The 27,012-nt window shown below is 36.0% G+C and overlaps 2 protein-coding genes across 2 annotated transcripts; one reads left to right on the top strand and one right to left on the bottom strand.

Annotated features, from left to right (window-relative positions):
- Nucleotides 1-2,706: 2,706 nt before the first annotated feature.
- Nucleotides 2,707-10,200, top strand: LOC147850145 (serine/threonine-protein kinase STY46-like). Its single transcript, XM_087336334.1, has 16 exons — nt 2,707-3,054; nt 5,939-6,056; nt 6,365-6,453; nt 6,526-6,651; nt 6,785-6,848; nt 6,952-7,062; nt 7,171-7,221; nt 7,602-7,765; nt 7,841-7,948; nt 8,262-8,335; nt 8,430-8,605; nt 8,714-8,809; nt 9,122-9,202; nt 9,296-9,349; nt 9,620-9,754; nt 9,858-10,200. Exons 1-16 carry the CDS (start codon nt 2,834-2,836, stop codon nt 9,936-9,938), a joined length of 1,749 nt encoding a protein of 582 aa, XP_087192460.1. The 5' UTR covers nt 2,707-2,833; the 3' UTR covers nt 9,939-10,200.
- A 4,002-nt stretch (nt 10,201-14,202) lies between these two features.
- Nucleotides 14,203-23,837, bottom strand: LOC147850144 (uncharacterized). Its single transcript, XM_087336455.1, has 2 exons — nt 22,710-23,837; nt 14,203-14,705 (listed from the first exon to the last, which is right to left on the bottom strand). The coding sequence occupies exons 1-2, from the start codon at nt 23,307-23,309 to the stop codon at nt 14,346-14,348; spliced, it is 960 nt and encodes a 319-aa protein (XP_087192581.1). The 5' UTR covers nt 23,310-23,837; the 3' UTR covers nt 14,203-14,345.
- Between the last annotated feature and the right edge of the window lie 3,175 nt (nt 23,838-27,012).

Raw genomic sequence — 27,012 nt, 5'->3', positions numbered from 1 at the left:
AAAATATTTTGCATTGGTACATGTGGCATATGTTGGGCATTCATAATGTAGTTCTGAGTAAAATGTTTAATTCACCATGACTTTCTTCTTGCACTACAAATTCATTTGGCTTATTTTCTTTGTCTCAGGTAATCCATTCATGTATATGCAGATGTCATTTCCAGCCTTTATCACATCAATCATTTGAAAATGTCTCTTTTTGCATGATATCTGTTCCAGTTTCCTATAAATCATTTCATGAAAAAGAAAACCCACGAGGAGAATCTGCTTTATCGACTTCATAGGAAGTATAGGATGCAATGAAGAATTGAACCCATCACTTCTACTTCAGAGACAGAAGCAATAACTTGGTGTGAAAAAAGCTTTGTTCTCATAACCAAGCATTGAGCTTCCTTGTGAGCATTGTCAATTAACAAAAAGAGGATGACTCATACACTTGCCAGCAGGATATGGTAAACCAAAAATCATCCTTACAAGAGTAGAGATTAGATGACAGACATACATTTTTGTATACCCCTATATGATCTAGTCCCAATATGATGTGTGCCATAATTTGTTCTTATACCCATACCTAACCACAAATCTCTCAATGCCATTTAGCAAAATGTTTGAAATCATCTTAATTGTGCTCCAATTTCAAGGAAGCAAAATCAATAACATTTGTTCCTTCAATTATGATTTCATAGATCCAATGGTGTTTCTAGAAGAATTAGTAACAAATGGGAATATGGTATGATGTAAACTTTTAATAGGTGATGGGATTGGATTATATTAAGATGCAAAGCATAATCGATAATATTTTGTTTCTTCAATTATATAAGATGATAGGTTCCATGATATTTTGTAGAAAAGTTGGTAACAAATGAAAGTATGGAACAATGTCAGCTTTAATAGTCAATGACTTGGATTGGATTAAGATTTGATGTCTTGGGTTTTTGAATGTAACACAAACATTTGAAGCAATTAAAACTTTCATATCGATAAAAGAACAAGTAGAGGAGGAGATACTTTATAAAGGAGGATTTCAAAGTACACCCTCCAAAAGAGATTAGAAGCAATATAAGAATCATGATGCTAAAGATTAGATCTTCATGTCCACTTTGTAAGTTACTTCCGTGTGAAAATCTTCTCATAAATTAAATATTTCAACAAGAAAGTGCAAAAATAAAAAAGTACGCTTCACAATGTTACAGCTGTGGCTTCAAATATGTCCATTATTATAATTTATATCCATAGTACTTGCATTTCTAGTTGAAAAACTCTACAATTACTTAGCCATGACTTTTGTAGAAAAATACAATTTTATAAAAAACTACCATTACCTTTAAGGCATATTTATTCATCAAGATATCAAAACAAGAATTCGGTCCACAAAAGCTTTGAAGAAAAGGATTAACTTATTTGTGTCTAATTTTGATGTGTTGGAGGCAAAAGGGTTTATGAGAAGCTAATTTCATGAATATGGACTCAACCTTAGACAAGAAATGATGAGCTAAAAGAATCAACCTTTGATTACGAAAGGGTAAGGTATTTAACCTAGACCAAGAGCATCTCAAAGGCTAAATCCTAGGTGGATAGAAGATTTTGTGAAACAACAATAGCAACTCTAGCATGTTGGCAATCATTATGGAATATAGGAGGCATTGAATGTCAAGATTTAGTTGAAGTAAAACTTTGCTAGTAGAGATTATATATGTAACATATAAGAGGTATGCATGTCTTGTGCATTTCATATTGGACCTTCTTACATGCTCAAACACTTTCACCCTTGATTCCTTATGATGATATTACTTTCAATAGTATATTCTTAATTATTTTTTCTCAAACTCATAAGATGCCTTAGTGATGAAGATACTACATCATCAATCAATGGCAGTTTACTTTGTCTAGGAGATCATATGAAAGGATTCTCCACTATTGATTAGTTGATAAAATCACTTGCCAAGAGTGACAAGGATCCTCCACCAAAAGTTAATTGATCAAATAATCCTCCTTGCTATGCGATAGTGACAATGATCACTAATCATGTCAAGCAACTCAATTCCCTTGTTTATAAGATACTAACAATGATCACTAATCATCGACCAACGAAGATTTGTTTTTTGAGATAGCTACAAGCATCCTCAAATGCTAATCAAACTCCCTCAATCTCGTTTAAGGAATCAAGACAACGATCCTCCATTGCCAATCAATTGACCGACCAACTCCTCTCTCTCTCTCTCTCTCTCTCTCTCTCATTAAATGCGATAACAACAAGGATTCTCTATTGCTGATCTAACCATTCATCCCCATTATGAGATAATGACAAGCATCATTTAGCATCCAGTAAGTCATTCAGGATAGAGGCGAGAATCGTCGACCCGATAGATCGATTCATTGACATAGGTGTGATTAATAGTAACGAGGATCATATGCCTGGATGGATCTTCCGCGGGTCAATCAAACTGAGTGGCGATTCCTAGGATCTTGATCCACTTGCCTATTGACTTCTCGTCTCACTACACCACCAAAATATAATAATATTTCTCTTTTCCAATTATTAGAGGTTTGTTGGCTCAAGGCCCACATCCCCTGCAACAACAAATATCTCCTCTGTTCCTGCCCTAATCTCATGGTTGCACAGACAAATCTCCCTCTCATTTGGGTTTCATCCCAAAGCTCTCGATAAACCTTGGTTTTCTTCTCTCATTTCTCACAGAATTTCAGGGTTTCAGCTTTCCCGCGCCTGAGTCTGTCCCTAATTCCAAACTACCCACTCCCTTCCCTTTCTTAAGTTTCTACTTTTGCCCTCAGTCTTTTGTAATAATAATAATAAAAAAATTAGGTTTTTTCTATGGAAGCAGAATTTCGTAATCATAATCATACTAAAAGCAAAGAAGAAACAGTGGGCTTTTCTCGAACGAGCTTCGGGAATACGACTGAAAAGCAGATCCGCCAAAAGAAGGACGTATGCAATGAGATTATTGAAAGGCTCCGAGAATCTGGACATGAAGCTGTGGATAGTCCCGGGTTCGTAGAAGGCCTCCATGCCCATTTCCAGCATCTACCTGTCAGGTACGGCCTAGTAGGGTTCATAGGGTTGAGGATTATTTGCACATTTCAGTTTATTTATGTCTTTCTCATGTTTGCACGAGTTCAGTTCATTTTATATGACCAAAATGATATTAGGTGTTTTGAGTTTCAAACGTTTCGTGGTTAATTTTCGTCTTACTTAGATGTGCATGAATTCTGGTCATTTGATGGGAACAAATGATTTGGTCACATGTATGAACATGTGGTAAGGTATGTGAGTCAGGGGTTAGGGGTTAAACATTTCGTCAGAATATGATCATATGATATTTTTCATGCATTCATTTTATATTATTTTTATCTGATTTGCCCAAGTTTCTACTCATTTCTGGTTAATTAATTAATTTTTGCTCTATATCTACCTGTGTGGTTTAGCATTTCAATTAATTTTTGCTCTATCAGATTGAAATGAATTCATGCTTTAGGATAATATGGTTTAGGATTAAACATTCCATTGAGCCTTTCCTAAATTTTATTTGAATGAGATCATAAATATGACCATGTGCTATTTTCATATTATAATTGTAACGCAAACTAAATCATTGAAGTTATGTTTGTTATTTATTTATTTTGTATGAGTTCATATTCATTTCAACTGATATGTCCACATCTGTCTTTGAGATACTATCAAAAAATTTACTTGTAACATTTGCTATGCTATATGGATTAAGGTTGATAGTGTCTACACATTTTTAGATGATATTCTACAGCAGGTTTAACCATTCAAGTTGGTGTCTTTACTTGATTTGCATGGGGTAACTATACTTAAAATCTGTATATCACATGTATTCAAGTTCTAAATTAACACCCCTTTTTATGATAATTACATATGCCCTTTCTTATTGAGTATGTAAGTATCCCCTTTATATGATAACCTTCTGTGACTGTGGAACTTTTGGAGATTTTCCCAGGCCATGTTTGTTCGAAAACTTTTCTATTGTGTAGTTGAATTTAGGTTACAGATAGGGCAATTGGCCTTTTGTCGATATCCTGTCTGGATAGCTATAGTGCTGGACATTGACATATTCCATGCACATACTTGGGTGTTTAATATCATGTAGAGGGCCAGTTACCCTTCTGCACATCTTTTTCTCCCTGTTATGTGATTGGATCAACCCTCTTACGGTTGCAGTGGTATGGATGTTTCTTGATGCACTAGTCTTCAACATGGGTCTCTACGGGATGTGCAAAAGTCACCTAGGTTACTGGCTGATCTTAGCTTAGGGAATTGGTTAGGTCAGAGGGTTATTAGTGCGCTTATTTAATTTCTTTAATTTTATGTTAAATTATGTTATTCTCTTTGTTAGGAGATCCACTGCTTGATAATGTTTCTAAGGCTGGTAGCAATTAAACATCCATATTTATGATCAAGCTCATCCAACCTTCACCTTTGGAACAAGAGATAGACTTTTGGTAATAACCTGGACTTCGCTTTGGTCAATCCTATCATTAATTACATAGACGGACTCTGTCAAAGTGAAGCAACCTATATATGAAAAATGTTTATACACCAAGTCTTACAGAATTTAGTAGCTTGGGTTCACATACTTCCATTCCAAGTATTTACTAAAATAGCGTACTCTGTAATCTTTGGAAGAATCTCAACATGTCATTGTCTGTCTTTATTTTCTGGATCATCTGCCTATATAACCCATGCTACAAGCTTGAGCAAAGGATGTTATGTGGAGAAACTGGGGTTACCTCCTTCGTTATCTTGGTAAAGTTCATAATATGATAGTGCACTTTACTGCCCGTTCGTTAGGGTGTTTATCATCTTGTTAATGTTGATGGTGTTCCAGTGCCATTGTCATTATCTGTGCTAGTCAGCATGTCATTGTCTGTCTTTATCATGGGTCCTCTGCTTATATAACCTATTGTACAAGCTTGAGCAAAAGATGCTATGTGCAGAGACTGGGGTTACCTCTATTGTTATCATGGTAAAGTTCACTATGAGAGTGTACTTTACTGCCAGTGTATTAGAGTGTGTTTCAACCTGTTAGTGCTGATGATGGCACCCAAAACTTCTATGAATACGGCCAGACAAGGAGTCTTCAGAGACTGGAGCCATGATTGTTTAAGGAAATCTAACAATGTTCCTAATCCCGTTGATGATATGCTACCCCTGCATATATGCCCACTGTCTACAGAACATCAATTTTTATCAATAGCACAGCCTTATGTTGTCAGTACATTCTTGTGCTATGTCAGGCCAGTTTTTTATTGATGGATCTGTTTTCTTGGGTGTTGTATTCCCTGGAATTGTCCTGTATATATAGCTATGACTTTATTGCCTTTTCTTGGGTGTTGTATTTCCTGGAATTGATGAATTATCCTGGACACTTTTGTATTGCCTTGATTGCCATCATTTTTGTTTTGTCCATATTAACATTTAGTCCACTGATTTGATAAAATGTTATAGGAGAATAAAACAACATTGTTGGAATATAGGAGTAGAAAAACAAGCTCATGCATGAGTTTTGCGCCATCCAATCCTTCTTCTTTTGCAGCCTTGTTTACTATTTCTTCAAGTTTATCGATACATAGACCAAAGAGTGTGGGAGAGAGTGGACTCCATTGCTTGACCCCCATGTTGCTCAAAAAGTACTTCAAGAAACCACTATTCATTTTCAATTGCACCTGACATGCTCATAAAATCATGCTACAGCTGTTTTATATTCTATTGGCTCTCTGATCTCCATCATTCTTTTCGAAAGCCCACTCCATGATACAGTATCAAATGCTTATTTGAAGTCCACAAAGCAACAATATAGTGTGTGAGAGAGAGCTAAGATCATGTGCGCGTTTTGTATATATTAGAACAATACAATATCTTTCTACAAGAAACGGAGACCAAGGACTTTCATTGCAGGTACGCTATGGATGTCAATCCTGAGAGAGCTGAAGATGTTTTGGGGCACAAGAGATTACTGGAATTGGCAAGAACTAATAAAACTGCCCCCCCCATTGTCCATGTTAGATCTATCCATGTAAGCATTTCCCCTTTTTCTCCATTGGACATGTTCAAAATGGTGTTATGAACCTGTATTTAATTAAGGATCTTAATTTTCTCGTCCTATTTTTGCACGACTTATAGTAGGGATTTTAAATTTCCATAATCATCTCTAGATTCTTAATTAGCATATAAATTAATGACCTAGAAAATAATTGAAGTATGGGCTGAATAAATTATCGCAGTATATCCTTAAAAATAAATGCAACAGTTTGTGTATATTTACTTTATTTTGACTCTAGTCTGCATCTTGCTGAATTTACTCTATGAGTGTGTTGAGTATAGGTTGTGCCCACTGGACTGGATGCTTCAGAAGTAAATGTTTTAGAGAATTCATCGGGGAAAGAAGATATTGGGGGCATTGCCAAGCCAAGGTATTGCAATATTGAAGGAAATTTTATCTTTCTGATTCAATGTATTGATAAACTTAAATCTTCTTGTGTCAGTATGCCTGGTCCTCCTTCATTCGGCACTTTCGCAAGTTTAGAAGCATTGGCAGTAGAGATGATCAAGCCCTCAGGAATCGATAATGATAGATCTAGCATTGCTAATGGTCTTCATTCTTCACCCAAGTAAGATGCACCTATGTTATGTAATCTTTACGAGAAGTGTCAGCATATCTGGGCTTGCATGTATATGTGTCCATCATTCTTCATCTTGATGCCCTTTGTATTAAAAGAAACCTTTTTTTGTTGGATTATTAAGATATCATGTACCCATGCATGAAGTTACCTTTTCGACAATGGATAAACCAAAGCTTCTTAGTGAGGTAAAATCAATGTTGTAAAGAAGGTTGAGAGCAAGAATTTCTGCAATAAAATTATCATGCCATACTATCTGTGATTATAGTCACAGCTGCGTTGCATGCGCAGTTATCATCTGTGCTTGCAGAAGTTGGACTCAACATTCGTGAAGCTCATGTATTCTCAACAGATGATGGATATTCTTTAGATGTTTTTCTAGTAGATGGTTGGCCAACTGAGGTACAGGATTCATTACCAAATGCATTACCAAGTCTCATATAGTAATTGCCATTTTCTATTATTTTTTCTTTGGGTGTGAAATGTCAGCAATGAATGTATTTTATATAGGACACAGAAGAATTACAACACCAATTGTGGAATACAATAGCTGATTCAGAGGTATGTGCATTGATGAGCAGCCTTTTATATTCTTATCATGTAGCTGAAATGGGATTGTGTAGATTTTAGTTTTAATATATCTTCGTTTATAATAAAATAATTTGGCTGCTAAGGTTCATTCATGATCATGTACATATAAGGTTCCCCATGAGTTTGCCAGAGGGTAATAAATTATTCAGCATCATTCCTTTTTTCATAAATGTGTCCTTCCACAATTCAAGGGTAGATCCAAAATTCAAATAACATGGTAGTGATGGTGACTAGGCAGATGTACATGCTGATGTGCACTTTTAAAAAGGCTGACATATCCCAGTTTGGGTAGTAATATAAAATTTTGATCAATGGCAAGCATTCTAGTTGTTTATTTCTATTGTCAACAGAAGAAAATTTGGACAAAAGATTCTAGTGATGAGGCAATGCCAGATGCTAAAAGGGCAGCAGATGAGTTTTTGAGCATCCCATCTGACGGCACTGATGACTGGGAGATTGATCCTAACCTACTTAGATATGGCAATAAAGTGGCAAGTGGATCATTCGGAGATCTGTGAGTACTAACTCTTCCTTACATTTAAGACTTTATTTGAACATTGAAAATGGATATTTTGCAAATTCAATGCAGGTTTAGGGGTACATACTGTGGACAAGATGTGGCCATTAAAGTCTTGAAACCGGAGCGTTTAAACAAAGATCTGCAGAAGGAATTTGCTCAGGAAGTCTCTATCATGAGGTGCTATTAGAAAACAATCTTAATAAATTATTATTTGGCCTGTCTTAAAGCACTAGGATAAGAATCTTTCCACAGTGATAATTCATTTGAAATAGTCCAATGAGTTTCCTTCTTGCACAACAACATTTGGGTAAACCACTAGTTAAGTTCTGAAGTAATGTGATATTTGGAGTACATGGGTTCAATTTTCTTAATCTAAAGCTGAAGTTTTTACTATCTGATCCTCAAGTTTAGGCTTCACGTGCATGATTGTATGAGAAAAATCTTTTATCAGACTGTAGACACCATTTATGTTTTGTTTTTAATCTTTCAGGAAAGTTCGTCACAAGAATGTTGTACAGTTCATTGGTGCATGCACCCGACCTCCCAATTTATGTATTGTTACAGGTGATAATATTTGGATTGGTTTCTGCTGACTCAATTGTGTTTGTACTTTGTTACTTGAAAGATTCTCATGATGTTTCATTGAATCAAAAAATAGAATTCATGTCAGGAGGGAGTGTTTATGACCATTTGCATAAGAAACATGGTTCATTCAAGCTACCAAATCTGCTTAAGGTAGCAATTGATATTTCAAAAGGGATGGATTTTCTGCATCAATGTAATATCATCCATAGAGATCTCAAGGCAGCAAATCTTTTAATTGATGAGCATGAGGTAATTCAAGTAACACATCAATCTATATTTTGAGATTGTGTAATTTTTGTTAGATAATATTTGCAATAAATGAAAGTCTAAGAACGTAATTGATTACGATATATCCAGGTTATTAAGGTTGCAGATTTTGGAGTAGCCCGTGTCCAATCGCAAAGTGGTGTGATGACAGCAGAGACTGGCACTTATAGATGGATGGCTCCTGAGGTAAGCATGTGCTGCTAGGTATGCACCTAGAGTCTGGGATACTGTAGGATTTCTCATTTAGTTAATATTTTTCCTGTAGATAAAAAACACCCAGAGAATTTTTCACTCTTCAGAAGCCCACATCAAATTTCAAACAATATTTTCTAGTCACTGAAGATGGCCATCTTTCTATCCCTGCCATTCTGCCACGCCTTTGTTTGATGTGTCCTCTTCCCAAAAATATATACATCTAAGTATTAGTATAGGCTATATGTTAATAATATGCTTTCTGATTATTTCTTTCCTGATAAATGACTGTGTCATATTCAACAGGTTATTGAGCACCAACCTTATGATCATAAAGCTGATGTATTCAGTTTCGGAATAGTCATGTGGGAGTTGTTGACTGGCAAGGTGTTGTGGTGTTGACTTTATGTATGCATATATGTAATACTCACCCACTGCATAGCACTCCTGAGTAGTGTAATCCTTTGTTTTGTATTGCAGTTACCCTATGACCACTTAACGCCATTGCAAGCGGCTGTCGGAGTGGTACAAAAGGTTCGACGAGTAGGAAAATGGCACATTTTTTTGTTGTATTGATGAAGTTAATGTTTTCCTACTCAAAGCTTGCCTTAAACCACAGGTGGGGTGTTTGAACACTGCCTCCTATCCTCTGTTGTCACAGATGACAATAGATGCCACCCCATTAACAGACAGCATAAGAACTTGTTTGCTAAATCAGACACATCCTTACTATTTACACCACTCACATCAGATAGAGCGATTTGTATGCCACTTTTGAATGATTAATTCTATAAAGTTGTGCAGGGATTACGCCCAACCATCCCCAAGAATGTCCATCCGAAACTCGCTGATCTACTTCTCCATTGTTGGAAACAGAATCCTGCTGAACGTCCTGAGTTTTCGGAAATCACAAGCCTTCTTCGGGATTTTCTGAAAGAGGTCTTATTATATGATCCTATTTCGTTTTCATTCATTGCAATGGCTTCTAAAAACCTGGAATGAAAAAAAGCACTTCCCTGATCATGAAGCAGTTAATTTGTAGGTCACCATCGCGGAAGAAGAAAAGGAGAAGAAAAAAGGTGGCTTCTTTTCAGCTTTGAAGAGGAAGCCAAGCTTCAGCTGACTTGTGTTCTTGAAGGTATTTTTAGTTGAGGATTGGTTACGCTATTGTTCTATTTTATAATTGCATATTGTTTAGGGTACATGAAAGAGCTATCAAGAATGGTGATAGTCTCCGAGTGTCTTTATTAAGGGTCTCGGAAATCTTTGCATTATGTACATCATTCCCTAAGTGGATACAATCCTCTGGGGATGTACATCATTTGAGATCAATTGTAAATGCCTTGTGTATTTCCTGGGGAGGTAAATATTATGAGATTCAAGACCATGATCTTTTATAACCTGAATTGTCTACATTTTTGTGAAAGGGAAATAAAAGATGTCATGTCTTCTGTTTACAACCTATTGAATGGCTCGCAACTCTATTGATGTATTTGCAGTTAAATTCTTAACAGTGTTGATAACTCTCTTTAGAATGTGTTACACAACTGGGCACAATAACACTTGTTCCAAAGATATCACCACAGCACATATGCATGAAATCATTGATAATTTATGTTAGAAATAAAGTATGTCATGTCTTCTGTTCACAACCTATTGAATGACTTGTGACTCTATTGATGTAATTGCAGTTAAATTCTTAACGGTGTTGATAAGTCTTTTTAGAAAATGTGTTACACAACTGAGCACAATTAACACTTGTTCCAAAGAAATCAGCACAGCACATGCATGAAATCATTGATAATTTATGTTAGAAATATGTTATAACAAACATTTTTTAATTGGTAGTGAATTGTTTTTCAAAGGCAAATGACTTGTTTAACATATAGATGTTTGAGCCTATGAGTATGTATGCAGAAAGAAAAGCTTCGAAACCAACATGGGAAGTTATGGATAATGTGAATCCTGGGAGTGAGGAAAAAGGTGTGAAACTGCATTGATACATTGGATTCCATGCACGCCCAGAGAGTAGTCATGTGATGAATTTAGATGATTTATGATTAACAGAAAAGAATCAAATTTAGTTCATCACTGTCATCCACAATTGCATGGAAGTTATATATATATATTGAATGGTTATGTATTTGTCCATGGATGATTTGATCGCCTTAGACAATATATATTTTTATTTGAACGGTGCTGAACCATGATAAAGATACGGAGATATATGCACAGAGAATTAGAGCTTATTTGTATTTTAAAGGTGTATTATGTGTATGTGATCTAAAGCCGAGTGCATTTTAGGAAAGGACACGTGCAATTATAGCAAACTAATAACTTCTCTATTACACTTCGTTTACAGAAATTGCTCAAGTAACATTAAAACAATTTAGTTTGCTTATTTGGCAATGCATTTAATGGTAAAAGGAAATGGATATGAACAATATGGTTAGGTTTTCCTTCTGAATGGTACTCCCATACTATAACCCTCTTCTCGATTGTCCTACTCATTTTATCCTTTGCACATGCAATCCATGCAATGATGTGCAAGTTAAAGGTATAAAGTTAGGTTTTTCTTCTGAATGATACTCCCACATTTTAACCCCTTCTTTATCATCCTGTTCATTTGATCCTTTGCACATGATCCATGCAATGACGTGCATGTTAAAAGGTATAGTGCGCAAGTTTGGAAAGAATGCTATGATTGTACATGTAAAGTCTTATCTTTCATGCTGCACCTTTTGGAAAGTGTAGATTGTACGGCCTATGCAATGTTAGATATTATTGCATATAACATATAAACCAATAATGGTTAAGTGTCCATTGAATGTATTGATTGAGCAACTTTTTGTTGTCTAGATTGCTTCCTTCGTAAATATACTTGGTCTTACTTGGTCTCTTCTCTTCACTCAATTGTTACATAGTAATTGGACCTTAATTTATTGAACTTTTTTGTGGACATTTTGCCGATTGCCATATTATTATAGGACAATATTCAGAATTAGACTTTTTTTCGCACTAACATACATTGTATTGGACAAGATCATAACCAACAAAACCAAATGAAGATGCCAATGGATAAATGTGAAGAGCATCCATAAAGTTGAACAAGAATAGTGTGCCTTACCATTGTCCTTTTTCTCCTCTCCACACATTCATTTAAATATGAACAAGAACTTGCATACATACACACTTGAATATCACAATGTAAGATCCTAAATATAAAGTTAGGATTCTGAGCTGATGGCCTCTTTGAACACTAACTTCCAAAACATAACACATTTGTCCTCTTGAAAGCAATGAAACAATGAAACAATGACACATTTTGGATTTATATGTTATAAATTCTTGGAAAGGCGGACAAGTGAGTTAAATATTGTGAACGTAGGTCTTATATCCTTATAAGGTTTGTTCTTAATGAAATATTTTGGTATGAAGAACCATGCATGGGAAATATCTTCTACAAGGAAATACACCAACAATCTAGAAATTCCAACCTAGACACTATGCAATTTTTGTTTTTTGGTGAGATTACCAAATTGCCAAATAATGCATGCATTTATCTGCTTGTGTCAAATGTTAGAAATGTTTTGAAAGTCAGTGAATAGTAAAGGCAAATTCAATGTCAATGATGTATTTTGCTCTTGTGCAACAAACTCGGAACGGTCAATCGTGAAGAAATTGTTCAAACCAATATCTATACAAGATACCCACGATCCCGCCGGCTACTTTTGTTGTTGAATGCAAATGATGGATATGAACATTGAGACGTGAACAAATAACCAATAGACTATATCATTGAAAACACTTTATGACTTTTTATATCATGAAGATGTGTTGAATAGTGTATTATTAGTTTGAGAAGATAGGATAATCATCGGGTAGCAAGCAGATGATGATTTATACTAATTTCAATTCTAGATATACACATGCAACTTGCAAGGATGTTACACTTTTAAATTTACGGTTATTTATTGTTTTATTTACTTATGATAGATAGGAGAATATGCAATATGTGATACACCTGATTCACAATTACATTCAATACCCCAACACCTTTATTCTTGTTGGCTTGGAAGTTGTTCAACTGACCATATCAACCTTCTACATTACAAAAATCAATTGATGCATTACACATATTATCTACTAAAGCACATAGCACAAACCTTGTGCAACTATAAGGTTCTGAGGTAGCTGTTCTCAACTTCAAACCAAATTTGAAATTAAATTATAGATCTTGAGAAGGAAACATCACAACATAATAGGGCTTTATTGTTGGAATTCTACATGAAATCATCGGTTAGCCAATGATGATCAAGGTTACCTTTCGGGCTGGTTTAAAACACCAACAAATTCAAATGGGGCCAGTTTTTCTACAATGATTGAGGAGATACCAAGCACAATTTGGCATTTCCTTGCAAGCCTACTTGTTGAAGTCATTTGGTTTGTTATGTCACAAATTTGGGCATTGTTAATTACGAAAGTTTTGCCATCCTTTCAACTAATTTTCACATAGGGAGGAAGCCATAGCTTTACCAACGGAATAACTGGATTATGAGAATATGTTCTTCTAAGATGTTCTCCATAGAGTACCACAATCAATATTTAGGGTGAAAGGTAAATTGATTTAGCATTTTTTGCGATTGAGCTCTAACTAAGATATAAACCTACGATTTTGACTAATTAAGGGAGCTTCTAATGAACAAATTAAGCTTCAAAAATTAGAGTGATGAATTATCAACTATGACATGCCTACTAGCAATTAAATAATCACACATCTTAATTATTGTAAATTGATCTTCAGAAAAAGAGGATTGCGATATCCATTGGAGTCAACAACAACTACAATCTAATCTCTACGATTTCCTAGCAAAGCAAGTCATTCTGAAATAAAGAGAGCCCGGAAAGGTTGTTTCAATAAGGAGTAGCAATCAATTTGGGTATTGGTTGACAAAAGGTCAAATCAATTTGGGTCTAATTTTGGTAGGGATCTCTTTTAAACCAAAATGCAGATGAGGATCAGTCTCTTTTAAATTCCAACATTGATGGGATGACATCTCTTTTAAAAACAAAGCATAGGCGATGGCGATGGTAATGGTGATGGTGATGGTTGAAGACCACCAAACCCAAAATACATATCATGGGGTCTACTTCAGCAAACTACATGTCCAAAGTAAAATTTTGATTGGAACATCATGGACATATATACTTCCATGTTTGAAAATTCATATGAATTAATAAGGAGATTTTTCTGAGCTCAAATGGATAAAGAATTTCAAACCATTCTACAAGAATACACAGGATGATCAAAATGCTCAAGTTACTCGCCACATTAAGATATGCCCTATCAGTAAACCCAAGATAAAAATATATGTACGTACACATGATTACTCATAAAAGAATTTGAATTGATACAAGGGAAAATACAATATAAAAAATTATACAACAATAGGGCATGTACCCTCTCCTCTATCTTTCATACATAACTATGTTCATCAATCAAAGAGTTTTTATTGAGATACGATATCTATCATGCATCGTTGGGTAACTCTAAAAGCTGAGCTCCAACGACCTCCATTGAAGAAGGATTTTGAAGGAAAACAACCATTCCACACTTAGCTTTTGTATATCCTTCCCAAAGCTTAATGTTAACTTGTCCCCGCGTGGGCTTTTTAGTTACAGGTGCTTGCAAGGTGCAAACCTTTTCTAGGCTTCTTACAATGCGATCATTTGTGAGAACTCGTCCTCTATTTTCGCCCTTGCAACAATCTGTCACCAGTCCATTCTCAAAAATGGCTACCATTGCATCAACATTTCCCTCGACCTTAACTCTCAAGGATACACTTAGCGTCAGTTGGAGCTCTGATGGGTTTGGCCTCGAGAAAGAAACCTGATTGAGATAAAAGGTATAAAATCTCTCTCTCTGTCTCTCTCTCTCAAACACCAATTATATTAATAAATGTGTGTACAACCACTACTTACAATGAGTGTCACAATGGAGTACGGTCACCCACTAACTACACGGGTAGTGGAATATGTTAAATTGCATATAGGCAAGACAAACACTCCACTGAGAAAAGAATTTCCACTTGCCCATATAAAAAAATATATCACATCAGTGCTCCCTTCAACTTTCACAAACATGCTTTTGACTCCATGCCTACCATCAAACACAAAAGCATTGCGGATATCCCAATTATGACACAATCCCTAATATCTTAGAAGTAGAAAAACAATTTCCATCTCTAATTTGGGTCGACCTATGTGAATTGTGCAAACACCCACTGTCTTTAGCATCAAATAAAACCGTGATAAACCTAACCGAATGTGATAAACATAACTCCAAATCTAACAAGCAATCAAGCACTGTATGAACGATGAGTACTATCTTCCATTTGAACAATGCAAAAGAAGCAACTACCCATTGCTATTTCTCATCGTTTTAGAGTTTATCCCACAAGCAAAACCCCAATCAAAACTCTCCAAATGAAGACCTCTGCTACAAGTGAAATGTAAAATGCCAACCAGGTTGTATGATCTGCCACTATCTATGCTCAGAGTTTAGTAGACACTGATACAAGAGATTAGTAGTCACTTGTAAAATCCGCATATGACCTTGTAAACACTAATCAAACCACGATTTCTCTTTTGGTTGTAACAGTAATGAACCTTACATTAATGCAATATTTTGTAGTTGTTGCAAGGTAAACCAATCATTGGGCAAGATGCGTAATAATTGAGGTACTTCAACAAGCTCCAAAGTTTTTTGAGATGGAGCCTCAATTATATCTCCCGCCTCTATAACCCCCAAATAAAACATGTGATTAAACTAAGAGCACGATCTCTCCTTTCTAGGCCAATATAATAACCGAGAAGACACAATTAACTTTTTTTGCACTAAATTACAATGCTCTTTACTAGATGATGATTTCCATACAAATAGCGAGAGAGCTTCTTGCCATGAACCATGAAGACCAAGGAATCCTAAGTCAAATACATTTGCTCCGTAATTGCCACCATGAACCCTTAATCAATGTCCTCCCATATATTAAACCTTGTTTTCAATAAAATATTAAATAAAAGATATCCATGATTGTGAGTTTGATCACATCTTGCAAAAATGAAAATCTATGAGCCATCATATGCATAGATAAGTCCAAGGGCTTAGGTGTTCATAGATGATTCCACACAACCCATTTGATTCCCATATTATCCCTTTGCCTCCACAACAAATATAAAAGAGGTTGCAAAACAAAATGCAAAGCCTTTGTCCATGGCAACAATCGCAAGTAATATAATACCATGGTTCCATAATACATTGTACAACCTTTAGGTGTACGTACAATGGCCAACATTGTGACTTACAATACATGGACTTATACCCTAACTTACTAGACATCAATTCGATCAATTCACCATTCGTAACATTCATTCCCAATTGGATACCCCAAGTGCCGAAAAATAGAGCCTTTCCTAACCATGGGTTTTTGCCATCCTCTCTCTCTCTCCAAAAGATCCAAAAGACACATAAATGCTAATTTTTATGTTCTATTTGGATGCAAGATATGGAAAAATGATTCGGAATATAGGATGCCACACACTTGCTTCATGATGCATCACTAGCTTCATCTATGTTGCACCTAACTCCAAATCTATATTCTTCGCCAAACAACAAATTCGCACACATGAATACATGTTAGAACACATCCCATTGTCTGCCATCCAAACCATTGCTTCCATGCAACCTAGCTCATGTGTATTGCAATGTCAGACAGAAAGTTAGGACACAAGGGTTGAGAGTAGTCGACTATGCAAGTATCACACTTTGAGAGCACTTCATGCATTTCTCTTAAGTTAAGATTTATTATACGACCAAAATATCTAGATATGTTCTTACCAAATGCATTAAGGGTTGTCATTTGGACAACTTGGAGTATCATCCCACCAACTTGGGATTGAAAATGGTTGTGCTAATGGAGTTCCTCGAGAGGAAAGGAAATGTAGATTATGTCATAGAGAGATAGAGGATGAGTAGCAATGGGCGCGGTTCGGTTTCGGTTCGGTTCGGTTTCTTGACCTTGAAACCAAACCAAACCAAACCAAACCGGTTATTCATAAAAAAAACCAAACCAAACCATTTAAAAAATTTGAAGCCATTTAAACCAAACTATTTAAGCCAAACCATTTAAACCAAACCGTTTAATAGGTATGAGAAACCAAACCATTTAAAACCAAACCGTTTATGTAAAATGTAGAACCAAACCGAACCGGTTTACCAAAAATCAAAACCAAACCAGTGTATCAAACATCAAAACCAAACCAAACCAAATTGGTTTTGACATAATCCAACCAACACGAAACAATAAATTGTACCAAATCAAAGACTATAACACTATAAAATAACAGAAATTCACAACACATTTTCTGAAAATTGTTAATTTGTGAAACATGATAAGATATTACATAAAAAGATAAATGTTTTTTGGAATGATAACAAAAATCCATACAATAGAGTTCCAAAATTCCATACAATAGAGTTCCAAAATTCCATACAATAGAGTTCCGAAATTCCATACAATAGAGTTCCAAATTTCCATTCAGTAGAGTTCCAATTTTCCAATTAAGAACAACAATCCATATAATAGAGTTCCAATTTTCCAAATCCATGGACCATAGGACTTAATCCAGCTTTTTGTTTCCAATATTTGAATAAGGGATTTCTGAAAGCATAAAATATACAAAAGAATTAAGTAATTCATAATAACAAATTTAAAGAATCGACTAAAAACAAAATAGTAAACAACATGTAATAAAAATTACAATGACTTTGAAGATCTCCAATTGCAACCACTATTGTCGTTAACATGTCAAAAATCAACATGATTCCTGTACATATAAAATACATAAAAACAAGTAAGTAATTATTAATAAAACTTTAAGTAAAGACTCAAACAAAAAACAACCAAGTAACAAGTATGCATACCTTAATCTTCCTTTGACTATCATGCGATATGTAATCTATTACCTCGTCTTCAGCAACAAGATCATCCAAATTCATTGTTAGTTCCGCATAACTGATGTGAAAATTATCTAACATTTGAACATTACATTCTTTTAAAACATTCATCCATGATCGAACGCACATTTCAGCTTTGAAAGTGCATGAATGTAGTTTTATCCTATTATCAAAGGTCATTTTTGCTGCCGAATTAGCCTCTTCAGCAGGTACTGATGATGCTGGTATACTGAGGTAATCACATGCCATCCTATATAGTGAAGGCATTGCCGATTTATTTTCATTCCACCATTGTAAAGGATCCTTATCCGTGCTAGCCGAAGGAAGTCTCATAAAGTGCTGAATTTCTGACTGTGAATCGGAAATAAGACTTTTATTATTTACACCCATTAACGTCCAAATTTTAGAGTTCTTATCATTTTCATGTATTGTGGTTGAAGCCGAACGTGGTTCAACATCACTCGAGAACGAGTGATAGTGGGACTCAATCATGCTTTCAACCAACTTAATATCTAACTCTCTTTCTGTATGATTATTTGGAAGAGGCAATCTATCAAACAAATAAAACGGTTTTAAACTCAAATAAAAAATCAGAAATCATGATGATAATTGTACGATATAAAGGTAAGCATTACCTGGGATCAAGAAACATTGCTATGCGAGATGGAATAGACTTTAACGATTCTTGATACTTAATTAAATATTGCAAGCAGTTCTCAGATGCTCTTTGAAGCACCTCTTGTGTAAATCTAGATGATCCTGGAAGCGAAGAATCTAAAAATTGATTGCAATGATTTAGTAAACAATTATATGCTAGCGATGCTAGTGATAATGTAGGATATTTTGAGCCTCCCAAAAAAGTAGAAACCTCGGCCGGTGTATCTAGCCATTCCGCCATGGCATGTATGTGACTCCAATCTTCTCTGGTCAAGACATTACCATTGAAATCACTTGATATTGTTAAATCTGAAATTGTAAAGTTCAATACATCTTTATCTTTGATAGATTGCCTAAACATTTCCAAGGTAGAATTCCATCTTGTAACAACATCGAGCCTTGGGGGTTCCCTTTCATGATGCTCAACCATCCTAGCATACTTCCTAAACACTTCCCTTCGAACCTTGCTAGATCTAATAGTATGGAGCACTGTTCTCAACTTTTCTGTTGAGGGTGAGATAACCTCTAATGCTGCCTTGATACCCAACTGAAAAGTGTGAACCATACATCTTAACATATGTGATGGAGCCAAAATTTCCTTACCATGCTCATCTTGTAACAACATGCTCAACTCTTTTGCAGCTACTTGTGCATCACTCGCTCCATCAAAAATTGTAGCTAAGAGTCGACTAGAAATATCAAAGGATCGAAGTCGAGCAAAAAGGGCATGTGCACAACGCTTCCCTGATCCAACACCTGGAAATACATGCACAAAATCCAATAACATTGACCTTGACCTTGCTGTCTCATGACATACCCAATGAAGTGTCACTGAGTAGAAGCCCTTCAAACTACTATTTGACCAACCATCAAATGTTATGGAAAATCTTGATTGGCATTTTGATAGCAAATCTATCACCTGACGACGCAACACCACATACATTTCTAGGATAGAACGCTTAATTGTACGTCTTGACTTTACTTGATATCCAGGTACAATTTGTTGCATGAATTCCTTAAATTCAGGTGATTCCACATGTGCATGGGGCAATGTTCCCTTCACAATATACTTCACGATGGCAGCATCAATTTTCTTCTCTAAAACATGAGATACTCTAGCTGACTCAATTGAAGATTGAATGTGATGTGATATACCTGAATTTTGGTCTGGGTCGCTTGATAAACGATGCTTTTCTGCTAAATGTTTGGCTATAGTGCCTGTGGATGTTGTAGAAGACCAACAAACATGGCAATGATGGCATCGTCGTCGAGGTGTGCCATTATCCATATAAAATATGATGTGAGCATCTGTCCATGATGTGCGTAGCCTTTTTCTTGAGCTACTTGTTGACCCACGACTAACATCAAATGAAGATGAGTTCATTGCAGCATCAGTTTGAGATGATGATTCCATTTTATGGTGTCCTATAAAATTCAATTAACTCAATTAGCACATTTCAAATATGTACATTATAATGAGAAAAATAAATGAAGTAGAAAGTTTGCTAAGTTAGCTAAGAACAGTAAAACGACCATTATGTCCAATGGCAAACATAGAAAGATAGACATGCCCATTACTCTAATCACTCAATAAAACATTCGTGTTAACTTCACTAACCAGATAAACAATGGACACCACCGTTTACTCTACTCACAAGATAAACGATGCAAATCCAAGTTGTCAAGTTAACCCATGACCGCGCACCCATGTTTACCTTAATCACCAGATAAATTGGACATCCATGTTTACTTTACTCCAATCATTAAATAAACAATGGATACCCATGTTTACTCTCATTAACAGGATAATCCATGGACATCCATATTTTCTGACAGGATAAACAACTGACACTCATGCCCCCAATGCTCATAAGGTAAATAATAGATGTTATTGTTTACTCTGCTCACAAAATAAACAATGGACGTCCATGTTTAAAATGCTCCATTCACCACATAAATACTCGATATCCATGTTTTTCTACTCACAAAATATAGAATGTGCATTTATGTTAACATCAATAACCAGATAAACAGTGGATAACCATATTTACTCTACTCTGAAGATAAATAATGATCATCTATGTTTACTCCACCCAGAAAATAAACAATAAACATGCAATCTTAATGGCTCAGAAAATGAGCAATGAACATCAATGTTTGATATGAATGGTGAAGACTTTCAGTACTTTATAATATAATGATACAGTCTTTCTAAGTTAGTTATGTTCTTGCAGGTGTATTTGCAGGTGTTCTAATTTCAGCATATACAATTGATACTCCTTCAGTCAGATAGCGTGGACTGAGAACTCCAAGAAATATTATTCCTTTCAATGAAAATCTAACGAGCATTGGTGTACATTAAGATCATGTCAAAACAGATCACAGAAATATCGAAAGAGAACATAGTTGAAGCTATTCGAGATAAGCAACAAGTATTCGAAAGAGAACATAGTTGCAGGAGTCCAGTATAGATTTAAACATTATACCAGTTCAAGATACTCGCTCACAAACACATACATATACATATATTACTGATTATTCAATCGAGCATAAACTCACATACTCGTATTGATCTCATATTTGCTTACATACAAATCTCTCTTCTCTCACATGTATGCACACACGTTAACTCACATACCCATATTCTCATATATGCAAACCACACATCTATAAAAAAAGTTTGGAGTGTCTCAGCCTGTGTTATGGATCATGATTCATACCTGTGTTATGGAGAGTTTGGAGTCTGAAGAGCAATGAAGTGGTGATTGGTGGTTGCCGCCTCAGCCTGCACAATGCCGCCTGTGTTTCTGTTCGATAATTGTGTCTGTCTGTAGTTAACAGTAGATACACAGTGTGTCTGTTCGATAGTTGTGTCTGTAGACTGTCTGTATCATACCCTATAGTTTGTAATATGTAGTATGTACTTACTACTACTAACTAGTATTAGGTCCATAGTAAAAATAAGAAGGGTATAATTTATAAAATAGAAAATTTAGGAAGGGTATAATTTATAAAATTGAAAATTTAGGGCTAGGGTAAGAACCTATAAACCTATAAACCGAACCAAATTAATAGAAACCGTTAAACCGATAAAACCGATAAACCGATAAACCGATAAACCGATAAATGTTAAACCGAACCGAACCGAAACCAAACCGAACTTTCATTCTTTAAACCAAACCAAACTCATTATTTAATTTTGAACCGATAAACCGTTAAGCCACGGTTTAACGGTTCGGTTCGGTTTGAGCCGAAACCGTGCCCATTGCTAAGGATGAGTACCATTTTACATGCAAAGTTCGAATCTATCCCACCCTCTCCCAATTAGTAGATACCTCAAACATAAAGACACTACGTACATATATCTTAGAGCTAATACAACATAGAGAGACTAAGCTACAAAATGTTTACTATAACCTTTCTAATAGCCATGAACTCATAACCATTGAATTTTTTCAAGTACAAGGGGAACGATGAACGTGGACACACTACACCACTCAGCCTCTCCCTCACTAACGCAAAAAACCAAAGAGCAACCAAATGCCCTCAGATACCGGGCTTCAAAGCCACTCGTTGTCATGTAGAAGGATATGAGAAGATAAGAAACGGGACTCACCCCGCCTAGAAGCTATCATGGTCAAGATACAATTTACATTGAAACCATGGGGCACACCTACATCGAAACCTGTCAACACCCCCCCCCCCCTTTTTCGAGGGACTTGGATTGAAATGAAACAATAGTCTTATGACAAAGCCTTTTTCTTTATAGAACATGTTACACGTCATAACATTTTTTGTACCACACTAGAACTTTTTTATTTATGTTTCTTTTATTTTTTATTTTCAATGATTGAGTACATATCCCATTACTGTAATCAATTGTCCCATGGGCAGATTTTGGTATTAAAAGTTGGGGCGAGTACTTCTAATTATAGTTGATCCCAGAGATTAAGTTGGCGCCCTGTGAATGCCAATACATCTTCTCATCATCATCCTCTCTATCACTAGATACATTGCATTTCCTTTGGGTCACCATTATTATCCTGATCACCATCGTGAACATAGACATCATCCATAATACCATCATCATTGTAGCTTATCACTCACATAGATGCATTGCATTTCCTTTGGGTGATGATCACTATCATCCTGATTAACGCCATATCCAATACAAAACTAAAAACCAGCAAAAACAAAAGGCTCCAGCAGAAGCATTCTTACCCGAACATCCAGAGCAGGGAATCTCGGGGCAGATTCAATGAGATCGGAAACCAATTCCACGTTCGAGCCAATACAATGCAAACGACCCTGGACAACCACCTCTGGCGTATAGATACTATCTTGTTGGAGAGCTTCACCATAGCTTCGATGCCTACCACTCCATCGATTGCATGCAAAGGGGTCCTTCCATCCTAGATAATCCCAATAATCCACATGATAAGCCAATGCAATTACAGGTGGAAGCTTCGAGATCTGGTCAGGTTCATTGCTTCTAGAATCTTCTTTGTCTCTATTTTTTACATCTCCATCTTCCCCTTCTCGTTTTCTATCTATTTCTCTTTCTTTCTCCGATTCTCCTCTTTCATCTTTTTCTCCTCTTTGTTGACCAAGCTTTGAAATAATTAGATCTGCAGGGGGGCATGAGCTGCATCCTTGTGATGTGAAGAGCTCTACTAGTAGTGGGCTCAATGACTTTGATGAACCAGAATGTTCTGATGACTGGAAAGGCAATTTTGTTGCCACAGTAGAAGATGAAGGTATAACAGAGCTTAGCTTCTCTGTAGAGGAACCACGAGAGAAGCAGAAGCAGAGGCCAGACATGGCTGTGATACTCTCGATCCACAGTGCGGGGAGATTTCCTCCCTAAACTTGAAAAAGATCACAGATGGAGTTTTTTATCAAACCCTAAAATCGAAGACGAGTTTTTCTTCAAAGCTGAAATCAGAGACAGTTTAGTCTCAAACCATAAAGGAAGGGCTTTATCTCAAATGCTAAAATTCAGCGATGAGTTCTTTCTACAACCCTAGAATCGGAGATGTTCCTACCAAAACCCTAAAATCAAAGACGAGTTTTCCGAGCAATGCTAAAACAAGAAATGATTCTTCCTTAAACGCTAAAAACAGATATGGATTTTCTCCGACGTCCTAGAATCAGGGATGCCAGTTCTGTCAAGTTCCTAAACATTAGAGATGAATTTCCTCAAACCTGTAGATGTGAGTGTTTACGGAAACCCTAAAAGCAGAATACGGACATTGTCCCAAAACCCTAAATATCAGAGGTAGGGTTTGTTCTCGAGCCCTAAAAAAGACATGTCAGAGGCAGGGTGTGCTCTTCAAGCCCTAAAAGCCAGAGATATGGAGTGGTGGGTGTTTTGTTCGTCTTCAAAGTTCAGACCTTGTTAAGGGGAAGAATAGAGAGAAAGAGGGATGTTAGATGGAAGATTTGGTCTTAGGGAGGGACATGAAATGGTTCAAACCTTGTTAAAAGAGAAGAATTCAGAGATGTTAGATGTAAGATTTGATCTTAGGGAGGGACATGAAAGTGAAGAATAGAGAGAAAGAGAGATGTTAGATGTAAGATTTGGTCTTCAGGAGGGACATTAAATGGTTCAAACCTTGTTAAAAGAGAATAATTGAGAGATGTTAGATGTAAGATTTGGTGGTCTTAGGGATGGGACATGAAATGGTTCAAACCTTGTTAAAAGAGAAGAATTCAGAGATGTTAGATGTAAGATTTGATCTTAGGGAGGGACATGAAATGGTTCAAACCTTGTTAAAGTGAAGAATAGAGAGAAAGAGAGATGTTAGATGTAAGATTTGATCTTAGGGAGGGACATGAAATGGTTCAAACCTTGTTAAAGTGAAGAATAGAGAGAAAGAGAGATGTTAGATGTAAGATTTGATCTTAGGGAGGGACATGAAATGGTGCCATGCACACCCCACCTGGGTTCAAATCCATCCTAGGTGGGTGGGTACATGAATGACTCTTCTAAATTCAAATATTCTTGGGTGGGTGACTACATGAATGACTCTTCCAAATCCCTTTATGCCCCAACTACGTAGTGTAGGGGATTGAACGCATGACCCTTTATTGTCTCCCTCTTGCACTGAAACAGATGAGAAAATTAATGCAAAAAGAGTGTGTGATGTTTTGTGGGAGCCCACTTCTATGGGTGATGACACGTCTTTTCACCCTAGGAAGAGTGGTGGGCATATGGAAACCTCTCAATCACTCGAGAAGACAATTTCATTATGTCGTAAAGGGGCATGGTTACTCTAGGACAAGCTACACAATTGTTGTTAACACCCACATATAAATCGATGACTTGTGACATTCTCCATCAAATCATAATGTGCACGTGATGATTGTCTCTTTTCATCATATTGTTGTTGTGAGCATGTGGAATGGCTAAAGTAAGTGGATTAGCTAAAGCAATTACATTAGCCCTAGATAGTCAATTGCTAATCGAGAGGGCTATGGCATAAACCTAAACCTTAGGGTGGCCACACATCGATGAAGAGGGAGGAACACATTTTCGACTCACAAATGTGTCCTTTAGTGATGAGTGATGGCAATACCTGCATACAATTATTTAAACTAGCATTGGGCATTGAATCATGATCAATAACTTGTTCATATTAGCAATAGTCGTCAAGTTCTCTACCATGAATTGAAAACCTTAGACAAAAGTCCTTGTCATACATCACCCATCACGACCTTGAAATATCACTATTATGTAGATCGTTATCACCACATTTGATGGGATTAGTATTCAACCACGTTTGATGGGGTTAGTATTCAACTCAAATAAACATGCTTTGAATATGGAATATGGGCATGCATGCAATAGTTATGTTTACATCGTGATTCATACCCCTCTCTCACTAGCTTAACCATAATTATCCATCACTTATCACTATCATGGTAGGTTTACCTTGATATCCCATAGAGTATTGTCACTACCTGCGTGTAATATAATGGTTGACGGTTGTTTCACGTCGAGGTATCACTCCAAAAGTCATAAATCATGTTTGGAGATGTGTAAATTGGATACTTATTATTTCTCCTCGGACTCCTCCCTTTAAATTTGGATTGTGTTTACCACAACATCCTAGAATGATATTCTAAATTAGGGGCATGTTGTTGAAAAGTAGTTGCGATGATTAGATCTAGCGTTGCATGTCCTTATAGGGATTTGAAAGGCACATATTTTAAGTTTGGGTGGGGGAGGGGGGGTGGAGGAGTAGGTAATGGTGGGTCACACATTGTTCCAAAAATTGGTAGTAGGAAAGTGAAGTGGTTGATAACTATGTATTAGATACTTGAGTTGATAGTGATGGGGATTGCGTCTTATTTGGAAATGAAAGTATAGGGGTTTCACCCATGGGTTTTCAAGTAGAGGGATCATCACTATCTCGTTGGACATTGTTGGCTTATACGTCATGCAAAAACACTACTCATAAGATGTACATACATACATTTGAACAAACCAAACAATTGTTGTTTATTGCATTGGTTGTTTATTTTTCTCTATATTTGACACACCTACCTTCGAAAGGGACTTAATGTTTTCCTTTGTGCATTGCACATGCACGAAACAACCACCGCTTTTGTCATGAGTTCACACATCATAGAAGAGACTTTGGATGTCTCCATAAATTAATGCTTTTAGATCCACCAAATTATTTCATCAAAATTCTAAACTTCACACGTAATAGATTTGATGATGATTTTTGTATTGTTACTTTGCGAGGCACATCAACCGTTTTCTTCATATCAACGTCTATATTGTTTTCTTGCAATGTGAGTGAAAGGGGAATACTAACAAAACTTGATTAATATTAAATTTCCACCTCAACATTTACGGTTTTTGGCTCCATGTTTAATTTTATGTAGTTGTTTGCATTTACATTGATAGCGTGTGTACATAGGATATAGACTTAATGACTGCCCACCAACACTCTAATGAGAAGAAAATTTAGGTGTGCCATGAATCTCTAATTCTGCATTAACATATACTTGTTTCAAACATATTATTTCATTCATGGATGATGGTATTATGCTATTAGCCATTATGTTATGACTAATAGGTGGATGTCAAAGAGCCTTATCAAGACAAATTTGAAATATTGCACCAAATGTGCGTACTTGACCTTCTTGTCGATTATATATCGGTACCAATACAATCATTAGAACCTTTGATATCATCTATGGATTTCAGTTTTATATTTTCCCTTCTTGACAAAACTTCTCACACGACAATCGAGAGGGGTAGAGTTAATGAAATTATTTGTGTAATTGAATTCATGAGGTTTTCATTTATGATACCGATATTGACATTCAAAACATTTGAATTGCTATTGCATGTCTCTTGATACGGCAAATCATTTATGTGCCATGAATCTCTAATTCTGCATTAGCATATACTTGTTTCAAACATATTATTTCATTCATGGATGATGGTATTATGCTATTAGCCATTATGTTATGACTAATAGGTGGATGTCAAAGAGCCTTATCAAGA

The sequence above is a fragment of the Azolla caroliniana genome, unplaced genomic scaffold (genome assembly GCF_043228905.1).
Source record: "Azolla caroliniana isolate FFs.n. ecotype wild unplaced genomic scaffold, voAzoCaro1.0.p SCAF_21, whole genome shotgun sequence".
Lineage (NCBI taxonomy): Eukaryota > Viridiplantae > Streptophyta > Polypodiopsida > Salviniales > Salviniaceae > Azolla > Azolla caroliniana.
The sequence above is the reverse complement of the archived record's forward strand: the minus strand, read 5'-3'. Positions and strand labels throughout refer to the sequence as shown.